Raw genomic sequence first — 19,476 nt, 5'->3', positions numbered from 1 at the left:
AGCTGGGCTGAGCTGCGCTGCATTTTCGTTGTGTTGGGCACGAGAACATTCAACTCGTAGGACAATGCTACTGTAGATTCGTTGGTAGTACATGCAATGCTTTTTTGCCAACGTTGGTTTTGCACAACAAAGTTAAGGAAGAGGCCGCGAAAATTCTCGCTCCGATCAACGCACAGCAACAACATGCATGGCCGGGTTGGAGACAGGACAGACGTTGTATGCAAAATAAAACACAGCTTTTGGCACGACGACTTTCAGGAAACCAGCTCAACACTTCTTGCAGCAGCACAACAACCACACATTTGTCCCGTCCGCAATAAAACGACCGGAAGCAACATGCTACTGCGCTTGCGTCTTGGCGTCGTTGTAGTAATCGTACTTGCCAAGCACGTGGAGCAGAAGGTTGGCCTCTGTCCACAGCTGGGCTTTGGGCACTCGCAGCTTAAAGTCCGAGTGCTCAACCAGCTCTTCCAGAGGCGTGAGCGTGATTCCGACACCCTTCAATCCGACCATGAAGGCAGCTTCCGACCCGGCGACCTGCACAGTGTTGGTGGTTGCGTCAAGCGCTCGGTTGCACTCGCTGACAATGGTCGTGACGCACTGGACGGCAAATTTGACCGACGAAATGCGATCGATCGGCGAAGGAGTGAAGCCCTGCTGCAAGTGTCCCAGCACGTTCGAACGGCAGGTGAAGAGCTGGCGGCTTTCCTCTCCGAGAATGGCCTCAATGACGGGTGTCGTGTAGGTGCTGCTGGCCTTTTCGCCGCGCACAATCACGGCACAGTTGGCACCCTCGCTGAAGCGACGCTGAAAGTGCTGCAGGTCAGTCACCAGCGTGGAAAGCGAGATGCCTTCTTCGGGAGTGTAGGCGCGCTCTGCACCAGCAGCGAGGGCCGACGTGACGGGCAAGTAGCCGCAGTTGCCGCCATGCGTTTCAATCACAAACACACGCGCACGCGACGAGGTGGCGCTCTGCTTGATGGTGTCGATGCATGTCACGATCGCATTCAGGGCCGTGTCGCTGCCAACGCTCATCTCAGTTCCGGGAACGTTGTTTGAAATGGTCGCGGGCAGGCACAGGATGGGAATGCGCAGCGCAGGATTGGCGGATCGAGCACGGACGAGCGCGAGCGCGCCAGTGTAGGCCTCAAAGCCGCCGATGAGAATGAGAGCATCCACGGCGTGCTTCTGGAGCGAGGTGGCCACTTGCCCAATATTGGGGGCAGAGCGATTGGTGCCGAGCACGCATCCTCCCTTGTCAGCCAGCTGCGACACGCTCAGCCACGTCAACTCTTCAAACTCGCCCTTGGCAATACCATCAAAGCCATCGTGGTACCCAATGACCGTGTGCAAGGAATCCACGGCCGCAAGCACTGCTGCGCGGATGGCGCTGTTCATGCCCGAAGCAGGCGCGCCCACGCATGCAATGGCAATCTTGAAAGGGCGCGTGCCCACGTGGCGGTGGGTCGGGTCGGCCGAGTTGAGCTGGTGCAGCAGACACACGTCGCTCACAAACCCAGGACCGCGCAGCTCAACAGCACGCGCAAATTCCTTGCTCTTGATGGCTACGGGGACGCTCTGGGTCAAGGCGATCGATTCCATCAGCGGGATGGTAATGTACTTTGAGCCAGAAACGCCCATCACAACGGGGCGCACCTGGCCGGCATTGTGAAGCAAGTACTGGACTGCGCGCGCACCGCAGACGGTGCCCAAAACACGGTCGTAGACGGTCGGGGCTCCACCACGCTGGACGTGCCCAAGCACGGTGATGCGCGTGTCGTGGTGGAGTGTCGAGTCAATGGCCTGCTTGACCTGCTCGGCCGTGATTGGCGTGCCGCTGCGATCGCGCGCACCTTCGGCCATGATGACCAGACTCATGCGACGGCCCCTTTCGCGATTGCGCTTGAGCTCGTCACACATGGCCACGCGCCAGTCGTCGCCGTGCGGCTGCTCCGGAATGAACGTCCAGTCGGCACCAGATGCAATGGCAGCCATGAGCGCCAGGTAGCCGCAGTTGCGGCCCATCACTTCGAGCACAAACGAGCGCTGATGCGACGCAGCAGTGCTGGAAATGCTGTCGATGGACTCGACAATGCGCTTGAGCGCCGTGTCCGCTCCGATCGTGTTGTCCGTGCCGCACAGGTCGTTATCGATCGATCCCACGAGTCCGACAATGTTGATGTAGCTCAGACGCTGCGCAAGCTCTTCAGAGATGGCCTCTGGTAAAAAGAAAAGCATCGTTTGAGTGTTGTGGGAGCAGAGGAAGAAAAAAATCCGGACGGAGCAGCACACAGACAGAGTGCGATTGCACAAGTACAACAACTGGAACTTTGGTTTCCACCACCGTGCCAATTCCCTCCCCTCTTGCCTCTCCCTCCTTTCAGAAAAAGGAAGGTTTCAATTGCCAACGCTTACTCTGTTGAAGCAGATCTTTGAGGTATTGCGGCCACTCTCGCTTGAACAAATCCGCGCCGGTAAGACTGCCGTCGCCGCCAATGACAATCAAGTTGTTGATGCCACGCTCGAGAAGGTTGAGCGCGGCTTTCAAGCGACCAGGATAGTCGCGGAACTCGGCACAACGCGCGGTTCCAATGACCGTGCCACCCTGTGAGACGGATTGTTCGAAGGCAATCGGTTTGCATCCGCGCGCATTCAATGAGCCCGAGAGGCACTCTACAGTGCAATGCACCAACCATACACCCCGCTTGACAAAGTGGACAAGTCGTTAGTTACCTGAGACAGAATGCCGGAAACGTCGCCCCAGCCCATCTTTTTGATAAAGCTGCCGCCGTTGACCAAGCCGACATAGCCCTGTTCCCACATTACAAGCCAGGACAAAAGAAAAACAAACGCAGTGGTTGTCAGGAACGAGTCGACCGAGACCAACGTTGTATTTGACGAAAGGGCGAAACGGTGCGATTCGCTTCATTGTACCTCATAGATTGCATAGGCGTCGCAATAGTTGTACAGAGCGACGCGGACGATGGCGCGCACAGCAGCGTTCATGCCTAAAGTTGAGACCAAACAGACCAGAAATACAATGCAGAGCCCCAGAAAACGCTGTGGTCAGTGACGAGCAGAGCAGCGGGGGGAAACATGGCGAAGAAAGAAAAAAAAAAAAGACCAAGCGAGACGCTCGGACAAGCAGGACAGTGTCAAGTGATGATGTGCGTTGCCAGTAACGAGTAGCTGGTGGGGGGGGGTGTGAGAGTGGCAGCGGGAAGGCGGGAGGAGGAACAGAGGAGGGGGGGGGAGTGCGAAAGAGAGTGCGATTGGGACAAAGTGGAATAAAGTACCATACCTTGCGAGTCACCGCCGCTGGTGAGCACGGCAAACGCACGGCGAGCAGTGCCGGCCGGGGGCTCGGGCAGGCGCTTGTACATGTCATCCCACTCGGCATCCTGAGACAGCAGCGGCATGGTGAACTGGTGGAGGGGTGGAAATTCTGAAACTAAAAACAATAAATTGAAGAACTGAGCCAGCAAGAAAAACAATGCTTCGAGTGTTTGATTTACAACATCGACCGTGCGACTTGACAAAGGAGGGAAACAAATGTGTCACCAGCAACAACAATTATGAACGAAAAAGGGGCCCAACAAAAGTACCTCTGGGATTGAAGAGTACTTTTAGAAGAGCAAGCATATACGGAGGAGCAACAAAAAGCGCGCAGAAGAAAAAGAAAAAAGGAAACCGACTCGAGAGCGTCGACGTGGGGCTTCGCGAGTAACCGAGAATGGGGGGGGGTCAGAAGGGAAGAGAGAAAAAAAAAAAAAGCCATTAAGTGGAAAAAGTAGCAGAAAGAAGAAACGGTCAACGATTACAAAATCATGCAACCACCCTTCTTCTTGGGAGCAGCAGCGGCGGCAGAGGAGGCCTTGGTGGCATCAGCAGCCTTGGACGTGCTGGCGGCAGCAGGTGCAGCAGCGGCAGCAGGTGCAGGGGTGCCGTTGGCAGCGCGGAACTTGAGCACCTCGCGAACAAGGTTGGTAAACGTCTCATCGATATTGGTACGCGTCTTGGCGGAAGTCTCAATGAAAACAGCGCTAGAATCCTTGGCGAAAGCCTTGCCCTCGTCGTTCGAGACCTCGCGTTGGTCCTCCAAATCGATCTTGTTACCGGCAATAACCATGGGAGCCTACGAAGAAAGAAGGGAGGGGGAGGGGAAAGTGAACAAGTTGCATCAAAACAAAGAGCAAAAAACGAGCAACATCCACGGCCCCCCAATAATTGGTGTGGTTGGGCAAAGATTGTTGGTACCTTGGTGGTGTCCTTGACTTGGTGGATTTGCTTTCGGAACTGAACGAGCTCAGCGAAGGTGGCCTTGTCTGTAATCGAGTAGACGCACAGGAAACCATCGCCTTGGCGGATGAACTTGTCGCCCCAGAGACCACTGTATGATTGACAGAACAGAACATCGTGAGAGCCAACTACAGAGAGAATAGCTGTGGCTCAACGACCCCGTTCCCCCGTATGCTCAAACGCCACCGCGCTGCCCACCAATAGCTCGACGTGCTCATAAAAGTAATGAAAAAAGGGAAGCGTACCGGAACTCTTCTTGGCCGGCAGTGTCGACGATTTCGAGGTTGATCTTCTTGCCATCAACAACAATCTCCTTCGAGTACGAGTCCTCTGTGGTGTTTTCAAGCGCAACATCGTGACAACCAGTCGAGGTGAGAACAACAAGTTAAAAAATAAAAATGAAACAATAATAACAAAAATAAACCAGCAAAAACCACAAAAACCCGAAACGTGAAAGTTTTTTTTTTTTTTTTTTTTTTGTGATTGTTTGGTTTTTGAATGCAGGATGACAAAAAAGGTGGATGCCGGACCAGCACAACAAACAAACGCGCGTGGATGATCGTTGCCAAGGGGGGCTCGTCGGTTGGGTGTGCGCGTGCGATGGTGGTGCAGCCGCAACATGCCGTTGTTGTGGTTGATCTCGATTTAAATAAATAGAAAAAAAAAAAGCCGATGCGGGCGACTCACTTTGCCCAGCAACGCAATACCGATCCACCTCCCAAGAATCAGAGTAGACACATGCGATCTCGCAAACCCCCCCCCCTCCATTTCATGGGGCAGTGCCGCTCGGTCCACTCGTTTCCCACTCCGTCAAAGCGGTCAACAACGGAGAAGAAACAGAAAAAAGGGAAAAAAAAATCAATGCAGCGCCAACCTGCTGGCAACAACCATACCAATAGTGGGATCGTATTCCTCGATGAACCTGAGCAAAAACATCACAACAAACCAACAAGTGAGAGAAAGAGAAACATTGCGCGGCAACCAACGCCAGAGAGAGCGCGGGACGAATGAAAAAAACAAACAAAAAAACAATAATAATAATAATAATAGACATTTGGTTGCTTTTGGAACAGCGAAAGCACAGGAACCGTTCCCGACACCCGAGAACCAACCCCTGAGCCGGACATGCTCCCCTCCATCATCGTCAAGCATGAGCTCTTCCCGGTCCTTGTTGTGCGAGCAGAGTCAGCCAACCCCCAAAGCAACCAAAATAAAATAAAAAATAAAACAGAAAAACGGGTTGCTAACCAAAAAAAAAAAAAAAAAAAAAAAAAAAAAAAAGAACAACAACACCACACTGCTTTTTTTTTTTCTTTTTTTTTTTCTTTCTGTTTGGCTCTTTGCCTCTTGCCGTCTCTCTCGCTCCCCTTCTCGCTCTCAACCACATGCAAGTCGAATTCGAATAGAAGCGCGCACAAGATGGCTGCTTCTTCGCGCCAGAGTCCGAAGAACTCAAATCGAAAAAAAAAAGGACCAGTTCGCAAAAATAGAATCAATTTAAAAAAAAAAAAAAAAACAAGCAGAGAACAATGGAACAGCGACTTACTGGTTGCGCATGAAGGACAGTGTGATGGCGGACTTGCCAACACCACCAGGGCCGACAACGACAACGTGGACAGAGGTGGCGTCGCTGGATGCGTCAGACATGGCTGCTATGCTGCAAAGTGCGAAGCAAAGGGGAACAAAAAAACAAAAACAAAAACAAAAAGTGAGTGTTTGGATTTTGGCTCTTTTGCCGTCGCAGATCGCTCTGCTGGCGTTGCGCTGGTGAGGGCGTCGGATGGAGCATCGAATGAGCAACAGTGCATGCATGCGTGCTGCCATGACATCCAAGCACCGAGGAGTAGCGGTGGCCCGGAAACCAAGCACACAAAAAAACGGAGAGCCAAAAAAAAAAAAAAAAAAAAAAAAAAAAAAAAAAGCCAAGGCTTACAATTGGAGCACAAAAAACAAGAGTGGCAAGAGACCTAAAACCACAAGTGCGATCTTGAGATGCTTTGTTTCTCGAGGATTTCCAGATCTTCTGCTCTGATCTGCGAGTGAGCAAACAATAACGATCGCCTTTTGTTTTTCTGGTTGTCTCTTTCTCAAAAAACCAAAACAAAACAAAAAAAAAAAGCAAGCCGACTTGTTCATTGTCGATCTACCCGCCTCCCAAGTGCTGTGCTGTAGTTGCCAACAAGCATCGTCATCACTCTTCACGTACTCTACAAAAAAACTCAGTCTTCCTACAGTTTTCCACAGACACACAGAATGAGCGACCCGACTGCTGAATTTCTTGCTCGCGAGCAGGCCGAATTTGACTCGTTCGATGCTCCTGCCCCGGCCTCTGGCGACGTCCCTGCCGCTGACTTTGGCACCGACGAGGGCTTTGCTGCCTTCGACAACGGCGACGCCACCGCCGCTGCCCTGAGCGCCGTCAATGCCGCGTCGCAGGAGGCAAGTCATCATCAGGCAGTTTCTTTTTGAGTTTGTTGGTTTTTTTTTTTTGCTGTTTTTTCTGCTTCGTGGGCCCTTGAATGGAGACCACCATTTGCCTGGCTCGCGGCAATCGCATGCCGGCACTCCAACCTCCACTCCCTCGTTGGCTTGTCTGCCGATTGTGCCTGCAGAACGCCAACGAGACGAAGATGTGAATTGAAAAAAAACCAGCGATCTTTTTTTTTTTTTTTTTTTTTTTAATAATCTTGTTTGGTTTGTCGTTGGTCGCCGATTGAGTGTGACTGGTGATATGCGTTCACTGACCATCATCGATGTCTGATATTGTGGTGGGAATCAACCCGTTTGGCACGACGCAGGCTTGGAGCAGCGACGCTGCCTTTGGCGATTCGTCCTCCTCGGCGTTCGGAGCACCCGCCGAGACTGAGCAGCAACAGCAGCAGCAGCAGACCAGCGAGCCCCACAGCAACGATCGCTATGCCGCGGTCGGCGCCGTCGATGCCGCCATGGGCGAAGGCGAGGCCATCCGGTAAGCAGCCCCCTTTTGAGAGGTTGAGTTCTGTGCTCCCTGGTCTGACCTCGGCTGTTCTTGTGTCGATTGTGCGCTCTAGTGCTTGGCGCGCCGAGCGAGAACAGCGCCTGAGCGAGAAGGATGCCCAAGAGAAGGCAGCCAAGGACTCGCTTTTGGCAAAGGTATGATGGAACCCGGAGGGCCCCATTTTCAACCCACAGATACACACAACGCATTCACACTCACGCGCTCGCTCCGTGCAGGGTAAGAAGGATCTCCAAGATTGGCAGACTCGCTACGACGAGCAGCTTGTCAAGAGCAAAAAGAACAACCGGTAGGTCGCAATTTTCATTCGGTTTTTTGCCAGTTGCTACGTTCTCCCCTGACTGGCAGTCTCGTCTTCTGCGCATCTGTTGCAGTGAGGCCGAGGCCGTCTTCATCCGAGAGCGCGATGAGGCTGGCTCTGGCAACGAGTGGGAGCGTGTGAGCAAGCTCGTCGATTTCAACCCCAAGAGCGCCAAGGGCACCAAGGACACGGCGCGCATGCGTACCATCTTCCTGCAGCTCAAGCAGTCTCCTCTTGTTCGCTAACTTTGCCCCCCTCCCCTCTCAACGATTTGTTTTTGACCGTGTGTAGCCAACCCCCCCTTTTCTTGTCAAACAAACAAGTCTTCCGAATCACCACCACCACCACCACCACCACTACCTCCACCACTAGCATACAAAGATGCATATGTCTAAACCACCGGTCGGTACCCTCGGTTGATTCAAGGCGGCAGGATAATGGGAGAAGGAAAAAAACAAACAAAACGAACAAGTAAAAAAACACGAAAGTTTCGCAGCTCCTGCGTCTTCCGTTGATATCACGAAACTATTTTGGTATTTATTATTATCGAAACAAAGGGCGGGTCGTCGCTGTAGACACTGAATGTGCATCCGCAAAAACAAAGCTTGACCATTCGTGAGCGGCGCTGCACACAGCCCATGCCAATCAGAAGACATCTTGCTTAAATCTTTCCTTGCAGCAACTCGGCAATAGTGCGCTTGGCATAGATGGCCACGGTGCGACCGAGAGTGTTAAAGTCAAGGGTGGAGAAGAAGGTGTCGGCAAATCCGAACGGGAGCATGGCCGGGATGAAGCCGCGAGCATACTCGAGGGCAAAGCAGTGGTCGGGGATGCGGTAGGCCTTTGCCGTGCCGCGGGGCAGATGGTGCATGTCGCCGGGGCGGAAGACGCTGCGCTCAGTGTCAGACTCGCCAAACGCCCATTGCTCGCCTTCGAGGATGGTAAAGTAATCATCGGCCATGAATCGGCCAGTGTGACCCTCGGTACCGATGGGCGAGCCAAAGATGATGACGTCTGATGGTTTTTTTTTTCGGGTGAGCGAAACGCACGGAACAATTCTTAGTGTTAGAGAGGATGGCAATCAGATCAGATCACAACACGCGCTGAGGATCGCAGCAGTTCCCAGACCTCCAAATGTGAAATGGGCGGGTCTGTGTGAGCGAGATGAGCAAGTCAAGGTCTCTTACATTCGGTGATGCTGGCATGGAGCACATACATGGTGCCCATGGCGCCACCTGCGTTGTTGAACACGGCAGCGGCGTTGACGTCAATGTGACCCGGGTACTTCTCGGCGAGCTGTCGTCGTGTTTTCAAAGGCACAGAGAGAAGCCCATTTGTTTGAAAATGAGAAGAGTGAGCATTGTGTATCGAGTTGACAACAAGCGCTGTGTGGGATGCATGAATGAGAGGAGGCAACGAGACAAGGATTTGGATTGTGGCGTGAGGTTTTTTGGCAACAGCTGCCCACCGCTGCCCATCCGCTGCCTGCTGCCCTTCGCTCCTGAGCATCATCACTACGGGAGTGTGCAAACTCAAGCACCACCACCACCCTCTCCTCCACGCCTCGAGCAAGGACCGACTTTGTGCGATGAGGGCGTCGGCGTCGGGGTCTGATTGGAAGGAACGATCGGAGGTGGATCACCCGATTCCAGTGCTCACCCCCCCGTCTCTGGTCCCCACACAAATTGAGCATGGGGGTGCTCGATGCGGGGCGGAGTGATGGATTTGGGCGGACTGCTATGAGCCGGGGAGGGGGCATACAACTCACCTTCTCGGCAATGTATGCAAAGAGATCCTTCGTCTTGAGCTTCTTGGCAATGCCTTCCTTTGCAACGGCCTGCAGCACGAGCGGATCGAAAATGTAGCCCATTTTAGTGTAATTTGAAGAGTGAATTACTCTATTGAATCAGGAACAATGTACAGCATTTGCACGCGTGTGTGAGAATCGAAAGGCTTGATCTGACACCCATCCTTGGCCCTTTCCCCTTGCTCCCCGTAGTATGGAGTTTCAGTGGTTGAAAGGGATTTCAGCAAAAAGCAATTTGACATTGACATGCACGCGTCGGAACAGACCAAAGATTATCTCAAAGACTACAAACGTAAACTCTCAACACAAATCAACAATCGAGCAACAAGTTAACGAAACTGAGCAGAAAAGGTTGGCTTTACCACCTCCATCTCGAGAGAGAAATCCTCCGCAGCGGCCAGCTCGATACGCATTTGCTCAAAGTATGCTTCGCGCGCAGGGTTTGCCTTTCATGCACACAACCAAGTTTGACCAAGTTTGTAAATCAACCACGGCAATCCTGTCCTCTTTGCCCTTCCCCCCCCCCTTTCCTTTCTGCTTTGCACCAATAAAAAGCGAACGGCATGACATACAGCGGTCTTGTGGCTGTGAGATTTGGACTTGTCCTTTTGACCAGTTCCGTACCGACGACCAGAGCTGCTTCTATCCGCACTGTGCTGAGTCGTTGCAGCACTAGGACGCGGGCTTGCTCCAGCAACGCGTCCGAGAGAGCGACGAGGGGTACTGCGGGGTGACTGGGAGTGCTGCACCTCCTCGTTGGAATCAGAGTCATCTTGCAAGAACGAAAATGCATCCTGCGCTGCTACAGCCGCTGCACGACGCTCCACGGGAGATCTCGGAGAGTCCTGGCTCGCAACCGATCGACGCGACGCTTGCAGAATCTGCCTGTTAGCGGTGGCCTGGTGCAGCAAGGACGCGCGCATCGACGAGCGTAACAGCTCTGTTTTGCCTGGAGGGGTGCCATTGGGCGTTCCGAGCCGACTCACTGGCAAGCTGGTCAGAGGTTGGCGTGGAACAGACGAGGGTCGAAACGAGGCAAGGCGTTCCCTGGGCGTGACCGCCGACGGGGACGATTTGGGAGATTGGGACGATTGGGTCTCTGACATTGCGGCCGCGACCGTGCTGGTCGGCCTGTCCAGCTTGGCAGACAATCCTCTCGACTTGTCGGAAAATGCACTGCTCAGAATGTTGGCGGCAGCGTTCTCGTTCGGTTCATCCCGGCTGGATTTGGAACGGCTCACGAGTACAGCTCCATCGCTCTCGTTGTCCAGCACTGCTATTCCGATCGGCATAAATTGAGCCAGGCGTTTAGCCGACCGCACGCGCTGTGGCGGGAGCTCGGCGTCGGCGCCTTGGTCCATTTGGTGCTTTGGATCCGTGGCGGCAGGGCCGACGACTTGAGCTCGAGCACCGCGCTCCCGAGCAACTGCCGTTGAAGAATCAGACACGGACACTGTTTGGTTCATGGCACCAAGTGCGGGCGGCTGGTGATCGACGAGCAGAGCCACCGAAGGCGATGCAATGCCCCGCTCTGTTTCACTTTTTTGAACGACGCGCGGCTGCTCTGCTGCCTTTGCCGCATGCCTGGTCGAGCGGCCCACTGGCGGGCGTACCACCGCGCAGTCCTGTTGTTGCTCTGTACTCGGCTGAGCCGCCGTTGCCGTCGCCGTCGGATGGGCTGTGGCTGCGCTCTGCATGATTGCCGCTTTCGGCTGTGAAACAGGGGTCGTTCTCGCCGTCGCGCTCACGAGCTGGCGGTTCCTCCTGCGCCCGCCCGTCGTCACAGGCTCGTCCTCTACCTCTGGTGCGGTGTGAGCGACCATGGGCGCGGCAGCCTCGGCGCGTGTTGTCTGCTGCGCCTGCGTTGCGCGCGTTTGTCGCATTTTCAAAAAAAAAAAACAAAAAAAAAAGGAAAAAGTTTGAACTGGCAAGCAACTTTATTCACGGCGAAATCAACGAAATAGACCCCTCGACGAAGAGAAGAATTGTGAAAATCAACATCAGAGTGTAAGGTGTTTGTGAAAGCGGGGCGTGGGGACCATCATCGTTTCAATCTTTCTGGTCCTCTCAGATTCAATTCAGTTTTCTTTTTGTTTTTTCTTGTTCTACTTGTCCGCAGGTTGGTGCGATTGTTCCCCCCGTTTTCTTTGTGTTTGCTGTGGTTGTTTTCGTTTCTTTCAGTTTGAGAAATGTCCCGAGCGAGCCTGATCGAGCGGTCGGATGGATGCAGAAATTGAGTGGAAGGACACTCGGGGCAAAGCTTTCGGAATCGAATTGAAATTGAAGTGAAGGCGTTCTCGACAATCCACTCGTCTCGTCCCGCCTCCCGCCTCCTCAGTGGCACTTTCTGGAACTCGCGCGTTCCTTCGACAGCGTTCAAACTCGTTTCGCACTGTCAGCCCACGAATCATCTCATCCAAAAGCCAAAGCTCCAAAACAAAAACACAGATCTGCTTTTTTTTTTTTTTTCAAAACTGTGATTCCTTTCGACTTTTCCATGCTTCGCTCCCGATTGTCCGAATTGGGGTGTGATCCATCTTTGCTGCTGTTGTCCATGTTCCCCTTGTTTCCTTCTTTGATGTGCTCACAGCTGTTTGTTAACCGTTGCGAAATGACAAAAAATTATCAAAAAAAAAAAAAAAAAAAAAAAAAAAAACAGAGCTTTGAACAAAACAATAATCATGTCTTCCTCTGGCAAAGGCGGCGGCTTCTCTGGGCAGAGTCACCGCGCGGTGGCGCCACTCAAGCCCTCGAGCTTGCCCAGCCTCAAGCGCGAGCAAGGGGCAGCGTCAGACGCAGCCACGGCAGCGGCGGCGGCTGCAGCGTCGGCATCGTTGTCGTCGCCGTCGTCGTCCAGCAATTCAGCCACCCAGCACAGCGGCGCCCAGCCTCACTCCTCGGCGTCCGGACTGGCGGGAGTGTCCTCCTGGACGGCCGCGGTGGTTGGTCATTCACCAAACAGCACGACTTCGGCGGCCTCTGGGAACGGCGTTGGTGCCACGACCTCGTCAACCGGCAGTAGTGCCTCGGACGCTGCTGCTGGTGCTGCTGCTGCTGGCGCTCGTGAGCAGCACAGTGCTGCAGGTGGTGTCGCATCTCCCTGGCGAAGCGGTGGTCGTGCTGCGTCGCCGTCTGTCACAGCCGGCTCCACCGGTGCAGCTGGGCGCGGCGGACCAAGGGCAAGTGACTCTCCTCCGCCCAATCGTCACGACGAGGATGGCTCGAATCGTTCCCGCGCCCTCCCTGACAGCGGCTGGCGTGCTCGGGGTGGCGGTGCCAATTCTCCCACAATGATCTCTGGCGATGCACGGGTTGGAACGCAACACTCCAACGCCAACGCAGCCCCAGAGCCCAAGAACCCTTCCCGATGGATGGCGGAAGACGAGGACATGGACTTTGAAGCCGCTCAGCTTGCCACTCCTTCTTCTTCCTCTTCTGCTTCTACCACTTCTTCTTCTTCTGGATCGACCACAAAGCCTCCAGCAACCAATGGATTGTCGACATCCGTCAAAAACAGCACAACCCCGGTCAAGCCGGACTCGACCTCCAGCTCCACCTCCTCAAAAGCTGCTATTGCCGCCGCACAGGTTGCATCGGGCTCCCGCAACTCTCCCGCCGAAGAGCACCTGGACTGGTCGTCAGAGGTCGAGCGAGAGCTGTCGACGCTGCCACAGCCCTCTCCCATTGTGTCCCACTCTGGTCCGTCTTCCGCCATGGCTCCGCGCTCCTCCAGCCCAACCACCACTGCCTCACATTCTCACCATTCGTCGAACACCACCACCTCCTCCGCTCATTCCACGTCCTCGACCTCTCACGCTCACCACCAACAGCAGCACCATTCGCAGCACCACCAGCCGCAGCATTCACTCTCACACTCGAACGCGCATGTCAGTCACGTGCATCATGCGCCAACGCATCACTATCCCCCACACAACTCGTCGTCGGCATCGACTCATGGACACGGCCATGACGCTCCCGCGCGCAGCTCGACGTCTGCTACATCGTATGCGGGCGTGCTTCATTCTCAGCAGCAGCACTCGCACCAGCAGCACTCGCACCAGCAGCACTCGCACCACCAGCAGCCTCATCATACCTCTGCACCAGGTGCGCACAGTCATTCCCAGTCGCATTCGTCGCACTTTGCATCCGCCGGCGGCGACGCCGTCTTGGACGACGATGCGACCAGGGAGGCAATGCGTGAAGGCATCGAACGTGCCCGAGCTCGCCGACAAGAGGAAGAGCGGGTAATGCGCGAGCGGAGTGCTCAAGGTGCTCAGCAAAAGCTTGCAGAGCTTGAAAAGCGCATGCAGGAGAAAAAGCAGCAGCAGCTGCAGCAGCAACAACAGCAACAGCAGCAGCAACAGCAACAGCAACACCACCAACCTCAGCAACAGCAAGCGAGTCCATCGTCCTCTGGCAGTAGTGCTGCTGCTGCGCACACGCCCGGTCTGTTGTATTCGGCTGCCGCAAACAGTGGCGGCGCGGCGTCGCACCCTCAACAACGTGCGCATGCTGAAATGGACCTGCACCACTCGCATGCCCCGTCCAGTTCCTGGCGCGCATTGGGCGCGCCTTCAACCACGTCGTCGACTGCCCCTCGAGCCGGCTCCGCAACCAGCAATGGCACCGTTCCATCCATTTTGCATCGAGAACCGCGAGGCGGTGATGACCATCGGAGCGCCCAGCAGCAACATCATTCACAGCAGCAACATCATTCACAACAGCAACCTTCGCAGCAACAATCGCAACAGCATGCACTCCAGCAGCATTCTGCGCAACAACACCATTCGTCGCAGCAGCTGCCAAACCAACAACAGCAACTGAAGACGGCCACGTCCGCTCAACCACCCTCGCTTGGAGCTGGAGCGCAGGTGATGGGAGGCCAGCCGCCGGTCACCATTGCTCACCGACCGACCTCCACTTCTGTTGCTTCAAGCAACGTTGCACCGAGTGGCATCTCATCAGTAGCCGCATCTTCAGGAGCCGCAGCAGCGGCGGATCACCCGCCAAAGGCGGAACCTTTGTACGATCTCGTCGTGCGTCTTCCTGGAGAGCAACGTCAACGCATCCTTTTGGGTGTGCGTGGCACGCCCAACACTGCCCACTATAGCTCGCGCACGGCGCTCTTGGACTTGGATGGTCGACTGGCCCCGCATCCGCTTACCGGCCATGGGTCAGGGACAGGTCAAGTCCACTGTCGTCGCGGTTGCTGCCCCAACAACAACTTCCGAAGCCTTTTTTTTTTTTCCAAGCTCGGCCGAGATGCAGCAAACCAAGGATGCGGGCGACTCTGACTCTGAGCCTTTATCCCGAACCTCGTCCAACCGAGGCTCGATTTCGTTGGGATCGGCTGGCTTTGTTCGCATCGCGGAACTCCCGCCTGTCGTGATTGCCAACGGGCCCAAGATTACTGCCGACTCGGCCGTGCTGTCCCTCTCCTTTGGCGACGTGGGGCCTGAAGGCCAGGTTGTGCCTCAATCCAACCTACCTGCCGACGCATCAACAAGCGCCACCTTGGCGCATGCAGTCCGCTCTGCTTGGGATGGGGGCTCTACATCCGCAGCAACCACCACCTCTTCGGCATTGCCTGTTCCTTCTGCGCCTGCGCCGGCTTCAACTGTTGTGCAGGGCAACATGACGGCAGCGCCGGCTTCATCCAACCCCTTGTTGCTGCAGCAACAAGAGCTTTTGCGTCTGTACATCCTGCAACAGCACCAGCAACAACTCTACAACCAGCTCGGCCAGCTTGGCGGTCTGGATCCTGCGCAAACTTTTCAAGTCATGCAACAGTTGGCTGCCCGCGGCTCGATGTTTGCGCCACATCGCGGCGTCGAGTTTGCCGCAGCTGGCCAGCCGACCACCGCTGAAGGATTGCTTCAACAACCGCAGACCGCCGCAGCTGCGCTGCAAGCACTGCAGCTACAACAGATACAGCAGCAGCAATCGGCGCATCTGTTCCAACAGCAGGCGCAGCAACAACAGCAGCAGCAACAACAACAACAACACCAACAACACCAACACCAACAGCAGCAGCAACACCAACACCAACAGCAACAGCAGCATCTCTCGGCATACCTCCCGATGATGTTCGATCCTTACAGTGCGAACGGATCACGGTCTGCTGCTGCTGCTGCCAACTTTTCGCCTTACCAACAATCAGCATCAATGTCAACAGAAGAGTGGCGATCCAGTCCTTCGTCTGTGGCCGCTGGGATTGCTGGTTTCAATCGACAAGCTCCTCAATTTGCCGGGTACGACAAGGCTTACGAAAACTACTACGATCCCAGCGCCAATTGGAATGCCCAGCAAGAGGCATACCACGACCACTCGCAATCCGGACAGCGCGCGCGCCAGTACTCGCATGGCGCAAATGTCGGTAGTCGGCATGGCCAGCACGCGCAGCAAAATCTCGCTGCTGCCTACGCAAACCACCCCTCGATGCAATCATCTCAGGTCGCATTGGCTGCTCAACATCCGGCGCAACATTCACAGTCCCATCCGCAACAACAGCAGCACAACGGTGAAGCAGGCAAAAAGTCCTCCATGGTCAAGTATGTCAATGCTCCGTCCTTCAACCCCGATTCAAAGTGATGTTTGCTTGTGTCGCCGTTTTTGTTTTTTTCTCCATTTTTATTCGGGGATCTTCCCACTGTTGTTTTCTTTTCTGAATGTTGTTTTGGACGAGTACAATTTTTTCCCTTCCGAGTCCTTTATCGACTGCTCTGCGTTTTGCTCCAACTGCTGCTTCTACACGGACTTTTGCTGTCCAAAATCCTGTCCAAAAGGTTGTGCCCTCTTGAACTCGCAATCTACTGTCGCGTACTGTACATTGATGGTTTGCGAATCACACAAAGAGCAACGAACAGCATCTATTCTACAGGCAGGTATCTACATTGCTGCTTGTGGAAATTCCAAAGAATCGGACGACATTGGCGTGCCCATGACATCCTGGATGAAGGGATGTCGAAGAGCGTCGGCAGCGGTGATGCGAATTGCAGGATCAAGTTCGAGACATCGCTCCAGCAAGTCAAACACTTCGTCTGGAAGCTCTTCGGATGCGGCGCGCATCGTAGTACACGCGTTTTTCAAGTTCCAGGCTTTCAGATCACGATGTGTTTCGTCTACCATCAGCTCAATACCTGCAGTCCACGATTTTCGTTGTCAGACCCTGCAGAATGCACTGTGAGCGCCACCATGTCTGTCTCACCTAGAGAATCCGCCAGTCGGATCATGTCTTGAGAACCAAAGACCCACATTAACTCGGCCAGAGACTTTGTATCCTCGAGGGCCTCGAAAAACGGATACTTGCCCGTGAGAATGGACAGCAAGATCACTCCAACAGACCAGATATCGATAGCTACAAGCCACCAGCGTGATGATCACGGCAATGAAAGCAAAAAATGAGAGCAAAAAGAATGAGAGCAAAAAGAACGAGAGCAAAGGAAACGTGAGTCAACACCACATCGTGCGCCGTTTGCATCTGCGGATTAGTGCGCAAACGAACTTACCTGGAGTCTGGTCAAAATGTCGAAGCAAGATTTCGGGTGCGCGGAAACCTCGGGTCCCTGCGCGTTGCGTGACCTTGGCGGGCCTGTTCCAGCGATGACAGCGTGAGCGCAGCGTTACATCATCTGAAGAAAGAGCTGCGAGGATTTATGATCGTTACCTTCGATCGTTTTTCGCGCGCCCAGCAATCGTCAAAGTGTTGGTGGCTCTCGTCGACGAAGTAGAGGCTTCGGCGCTAGCACCGGCTGCAGAGGAGGACGGGGAGGACGCCGAATCATCCGCATTCATTGGTTGGGTGAGCCCAAAATCCACAAGCATGTAGCTGTACTGTCCATCGCGGTATCCCATGTTGGTCAAGCGTTCTTCCCAGAAGCCTGCTTCTTTGAGCTTTGCCGTTCGCGCAAACAGGTAGTTGCTTGGCTTGATGTCCCGATGCAGATAGCCCGATTTGTGCATATAAGCGAGCGTGCGAAACAGGCCTTTCATGTACATTTGCAAGTCGCCCACGGAAAAGTCTCTCATAAATTGCTATGTAGTTGGGTTGGGGCAGAAACGGTGAAATGGGGGCAGTGAGTCGGCTGCTGTCAACCCACCATGACCAGTGCAGCGAAACAAGAAATTCGGCACAACATCCAGAACGATGGATTGATGCAAAAACAACAAAAACGTACTCGGAACGATTCGCTCATGAGGTACGGCATAATAAGAATAACGTCTCCACCAAATCGAAACGTGCCGAGCAGGTGTGGGGTGTGGTCATTTCCTCTGCATTATGGCCAATCACACATGAGTCCAAAACCTCGAGTCGGCACCTCTCGCCCAATCCATTGACGCCAGCCTTACCCCAAGGCCTGAATACATTTAATTTCTTTCAGCATTCGCGCAGGCTGGCTGAGCGAATTGATGCGCTTCAGCGCGACAAATGCGCCATCAACTTGTGCGACACGGGCGCGGAAAACGGTTCCAAACGTGCCTACAATGCGAGTCAAAAACCGACAAAGTCAAACCACCTGCAGCATCAAAACACACACAATGCTAAAAAACAAAAAAAAAAAAACAAAAAACAAAAAAACTCTACCATCGCCAACCAGCTCAACTTGGTCGAATGTTTCGCTAAACACACGATCATGCGCACTCAGGCGCATTATAAAGGCCTCGTCTTCGTTGGGAGCAGCCGGCTGTGATGCTGCTTGTTGCGAAACGGACAACCGCGCATCTCCCGGCGTGCCAGACCGGCTGGTGGAAGAGCGCTGTTCAACAGAGCCTCGAGCACGATCGCGGTCATGCATGGTGCTGCTGCCTTTGGCTCCATTCGAACGAGGGGCGGGCTGCTGCACGTTCGAGTCTGCAGCAGCTGGCTCCGCGGTGGCGCGCATTGCTTTGCGGGCATGACCGGCCTCCTCTGCCGATTCTCGCTCGTGTAAACGCTTCGGTCGAACGACAGGAGAGGGTGCAGAGCAGTCTGCGTCATACTCGTGTTGCGATGGGGGCTGTGATGTCAACGACGAGTTGGCTTCCGCGGCGCTGGCGCTGGCGGCGGCAACGCTGGTCCGCTTTGACTTGGCAGACTGAGCGGCAGGAACGGCCGCCTCGGCAAGCTGACTTGATGCGCGCGGCGTCAGCTTCGCTTGCAACGGCGACATGAGGCTGAATGCGCTTCCAGACGACGCCTGGAGGGTTGTGTTGTCAAACGGCGTTTTTGGCGGGAAAACATGCCTCTGGTTGACAGGATCGGCGTCTGCTGCCGCCCTGGGCACGACAGCGCGTCCTGTCCGGTGCACCGGCGAAGGCGACGGCGACGGCAGTGATGGGAACGCAATCGCCGCCGAGGTCGTGGAGGAGGAGGAGGAAGACTGCTGGATGGCAGCGGGGGTCGCTGCAGCAACGGCCAGCGCGCGGGAGCGAGTCTGTTGCTGCTGCTGCTGCTGCGGCTGCTGCGGCTGAGGCGAGAGCGACCGTCCTGTTGGCGGTGCAGCACATGCATCGATGGTCGCTGGGGCCTGCTTTGGATCCTGGGCGCGGGCGAGCCGTCGGCCTGAGGATGGGCGAGCTCGGCTGCCTTGAGCCTGGCCAAAGCTGTTGCTATTTGGGGTCGTCTCCATCGCTGTCCAAAGTCGTCCAAAGTGCCTAAAGTGCGTGTGTATGTGTTTGTGTGTAACGAGATGGAGAGCGGGGAGGAGGAGGAGGACTAGCGGTGCAAGATGAAGAGAATCCGCTCTCAAAGTTTAGGAAGACTGTCCGACCATAGCATAGCCATTTTGTTCAATGGATCGTCCATTCGCGTGCAAACTCACTCAAAGATCACTGTTTAGCTTGAAATAGAAACTGAGCCACTGACGATGGAAGGACGATCTGTTGTGTACCTCCCCTCTTCAATTCGTCAGCTTGCCACACGCGATGATTTGCGATCCGCTGCTGGTTCAGGACAAACGCGTCTCCATTCCTACACTTGGCAGTGTACTGTGTGCTGAATCGCGACCCCTCACGGTTGGTTTGGCAGCGAGCTGGAGTTGTGTGCTCGCCAAACTGCTCAATACATTTGACAACTTCCAAACAAAGCAAAAGTGC

The 19,476-nt window shown here is 54.6% G+C and overlaps 7 protein-coding genes across 7 annotated transcripts; 2 read left to right on the top strand and 5 right to left on the bottom strand.

The window, feature by feature from the left end:
- Positions 1–65: 65 nt before the first annotated feature.
- CAOG_08769 (6-phosphofructokinase) lies at positions 66–3,509 on the bottom strand. The gene is made up of 5 exons (XM_011272097.1): positions 3,302–3,509; positions 2,935–3,008; positions 2,734–2,811; positions 2,416–2,605; positions 66–2,219 (listed from the first exon to the last, which is right to left on the bottom strand). Exons 1-5 carry the CDS (start codon positions 3,417–3,419, stop codon positions 340–342), a joined length of 2,340 nt encoding a protein of 779 aa, XP_011270399.1. The 5' UTR covers positions 3,420–3,509; the 3' UTR covers positions 66–339.
- On the bottom strand, positions 3,478–6,257 carry CAOG_08768 (hypothetical protein). Its single transcript, XM_011272096.1, has 6 exons — positions 6,233–6,257; positions 5,846–5,956; positions 5,193–5,221; positions 4,545–4,629; positions 4,258–4,390; positions 3,478–4,135 (listed from the first exon to the last, which is right to left on the bottom strand). Exons 2-6 carry the CDS (start codon positions 5,944–5,946, stop codon positions 3,818–3,820), a joined length of 666 nt encoding a protein of 221 aa, XP_011270398.1. The 5' UTR covers positions 5,947–5,956; positions 6,233–6,257; the 3' UTR covers positions 3,478–3,817.
- A 236-nt stretch (positions 6,258–6,493) lies between these two features.
- CAOG_04303 (clathrin light chain) lies at positions 6,494–7,939 on the top strand. Its single transcript, XM_004348081.2, has 5 exons — positions 6,494–6,738; positions 7,098–7,267; positions 7,350–7,431; positions 7,513–7,583; positions 7,669–7,939. The coding sequence occupies exons 1-5, from the start codon at positions 6,553–6,555 to the stop codon at positions 7,838–7,840; spliced, it is 681 nt and encodes a 226-aa protein (XP_004348131.1). The 5' UTR covers positions 6,494–6,552; the 3' UTR covers positions 7,841–7,939.
- Positions 7,940–8,110: 171 nt separating this feature from the next.
- CAOG_04302 (C-8 sterol isomerase erg-1) lies at positions 8,111–9,473 on the bottom strand. Its single transcript, XM_004348080.2, has 3 exons — positions 9,364–9,473; positions 8,783–8,891; positions 8,111–8,609 (listed from the first exon to the last, which is right to left on the bottom strand). The coding sequence occupies exons 1-3, from the start codon at positions 9,463–9,465 to the stop codon at positions 8,257–8,259; spliced, it is 564 nt and encodes a 187-aa protein (XP_004348130.1). The 5' UTR covers positions 9,466–9,473; the 3' UTR covers positions 8,111–8,256.
- Positions 9,474–9,501: 28 nt separating this feature from the next.
- On the bottom strand, positions 9,502–11,311 carry CAOG_04301 (hypothetical protein). The gene is made up of 2 exons (XM_004348079.2): positions 9,975–11,311; positions 9,502–9,848 (listed from the first exon to the last, which is right to left on the bottom strand). The coding sequence occupies exons 1-2, from the start codon at positions 11,283–11,285 to the stop codon at positions 9,732–9,734; spliced, it is 1,428 nt and encodes a 475-aa protein (XP_004348129.1). The 5' UTR covers positions 11,286–11,311; the 3' UTR covers positions 9,502–9,731.
- A 772-nt stretch (positions 11,312–12,083) lies between these two features.
- CAOG_04300 (hypothetical protein) lies at positions 12,084–15,993 on the top strand (the record flags this gene model as incomplete). Its single annotated transcript, XM_004348077.1, has 2 exons — positions 12,084–14,575; positions 14,655–15,993. The coding sequence occupies 2 exons, from the start codon at positions 12,084–12,086 to the stop codon at positions 15,991–15,993; spliced, it is 3,831 nt and encodes a 1,276-aa protein (XP_004348127.1).
- A 198-nt stretch (positions 15,994–16,191) lies between these two features.
- CAOG_04299 (hypothetical protein) lies at positions 16,192–19,132 on the bottom strand. Its single transcript, XM_004348075.2, has 7 exons — positions 17,987–19,132; positions 17,752–17,881; positions 17,580–17,673; positions 17,069–17,436; positions 16,911–16,993; positions 16,610–16,759; positions 16,192–16,541 (listed from the first exon to the last, which is right to left on the bottom strand). Exons 1-7 carry the CDS (start codon positions 19,008–19,010, stop codon positions 16,291–16,293), a joined length of 2,100 nt encoding a protein of 699 aa, XP_004348125.1. The 5' UTR covers positions 19,011–19,132; the 3' UTR covers positions 16,192–16,290.
- Between the last annotated feature and the right edge of the window lie 344 nt (positions 19,133–19,476).

The sequence above is a fragment of the Capsaspora owczarzaki genome (assembly GCF_000151315.2).
Source record: "Capsaspora owczarzaki ATCC 30864 unplaced genomic scaffold supercont2.6, whole genome shotgun sequence".
Classification (NCBI taxonomy): Eukaryota; class Filasterea; order Ministeriida; family Capsasporidae; genus Capsaspora; species Capsaspora owczarzaki.
Note: the sequence above shows the minus strand (reverse complement) of the source record. Positions and strands in the feature narration are given on the sequence as shown.

What these genes read in the sequence shown, in the direction of transcription:
- CAOG_04302 (XM_004348080.2), bottom strand. Translation starts at nt 9,465, where the DNA reads ATGGGCTACATTTTCGATCCGCTCGTGCTGCAGGCCGTTGCAAAGGAA. An exon ending in TTGCATACATTGCCGAGAAG is followed by an intron (nt 8,892 to 9,363) that starts GTGAGTTGTATG and finishes ACACGACGACAG; the next exon opens with CTCGCCGAGAAGTACCCGGG. An exon ending in CCATGCCAGCATCACCGAAT is followed by an intron (nt 8,610 to 8,782) that starts GTAAGAGACCTT and finishes AAAAACCATCAG; the next exon opens with ACGTCATCATCTTTGGCTCG.
- CAOG_04299 (XM_004348075.2), bottom strand. Translation starts at nt 19,010, where the DNA reads ATGGAGACGACCCCAAATAGCAACAGCTTTGGCCAGGCTCAAGGCAGC. An exon ending in AGTTGAGCTGGTTGGCGATG is followed by an intron (nt 17,882 to 17,986) that starts GTAGAGTTTTTT and finishes CTCGCATTGTAG; the next exon opens with GCACGTTTGGAACCGTTTTC. An exon ending in TCATGAGCGAATCGTTCCGA is followed by an intron (nt 17,437 to 17,579) that starts GTACGTTTTTGT and finishes CCAACTACATAG; the next exon opens with CAATTTATGAGAGACTTTTC.
- CAOG_08768 (XM_011272096.1), bottom strand. Translation starts at nt 5,946, where the DNA reads ATGTCTGACGCATCCAGCGACGCCACCTCTGTCCACGTTGTCGTTGTC. An exon ending in CTGTCCTTCATGCGCAACCA is followed by an intron (nt 5,222 to 5,845) that starts GTAAGTCGCTGT and finishes GTTTTTGCTCAG; the next exon opens with GTTCATCGAGGAATACGATC. An exon ending in GCCGGCCAAGAAGAGTTCCG is followed by an intron (nt 4,391 to 4,544) that starts GTACGCTTCCCT and finishes TCAATCATACAG; the next exon opens with TGGTCTCTGGGGCGACAAGT.
- CAOG_04303 (XM_004348081.2), top strand. Translation starts at nt 6,553, where the DNA reads ATGAGCGACCCGACTGCTGAATTTCTTGCTCGCGAGCAGGCCGAATTT. An exon ending in TCAATGCCGCGTCGCAGGAG is followed by an intron (nt 6,739 to 7,097) that starts GCAAGTCATCAT and finishes GGCACGACGCAG; the next exon opens with GCTTGGAGCAGCGACGCTGC. An exon ending in AAGAGCAAAAAGAACAACCG is followed by an intron (nt 7,584 to 7,668) that starts GTAGGTCGCAAT and finishes CATCTGTTGCAG; the next exon opens with TGAGGCCGAGGCCGTCTTCA.
- CAOG_04301 (XM_004348079.2), bottom strand. Translation starts at nt 11,285, where the DNA reads ATGCGACAAACGCGCGCAACGCAGGCGCAGCAGACAACACGCGCCGAG. An exon ending in CTCACAGCCACAAGACCGCT is followed by an intron (nt 9,849 to 9,974) that starts GTATGTCATGCC and finishes TGTGCATGAAAG; the next exon opens with GCAAACCCTGCGCGCGAAGC.
- CAOG_08769 (XM_011272097.1), bottom strand. Translation starts at nt 3,419, where the DNA reads ATGCCGCTGCTGTCTCAGGATGCCGAGTGGGATGACATGTACAAGCGC. An exon ending in ACGCCTATGCAATCTATGAG is followed by an intron (nt 2,812 to 2,934) that starts GTACAATGAAGC and finishes ATGTGGGAACAG; the next exon opens with GGCTATGTCGGCTTGGTCAA. An exon ending in CAAAGATCTGCTTCAACAGA is followed by an intron (nt 2,220 to 2,415) that starts GTAAGCGTTGGC and finishes TCTTTTTACCAG; the next exon opens with AGGCCATCTCTGAAGAGCTT.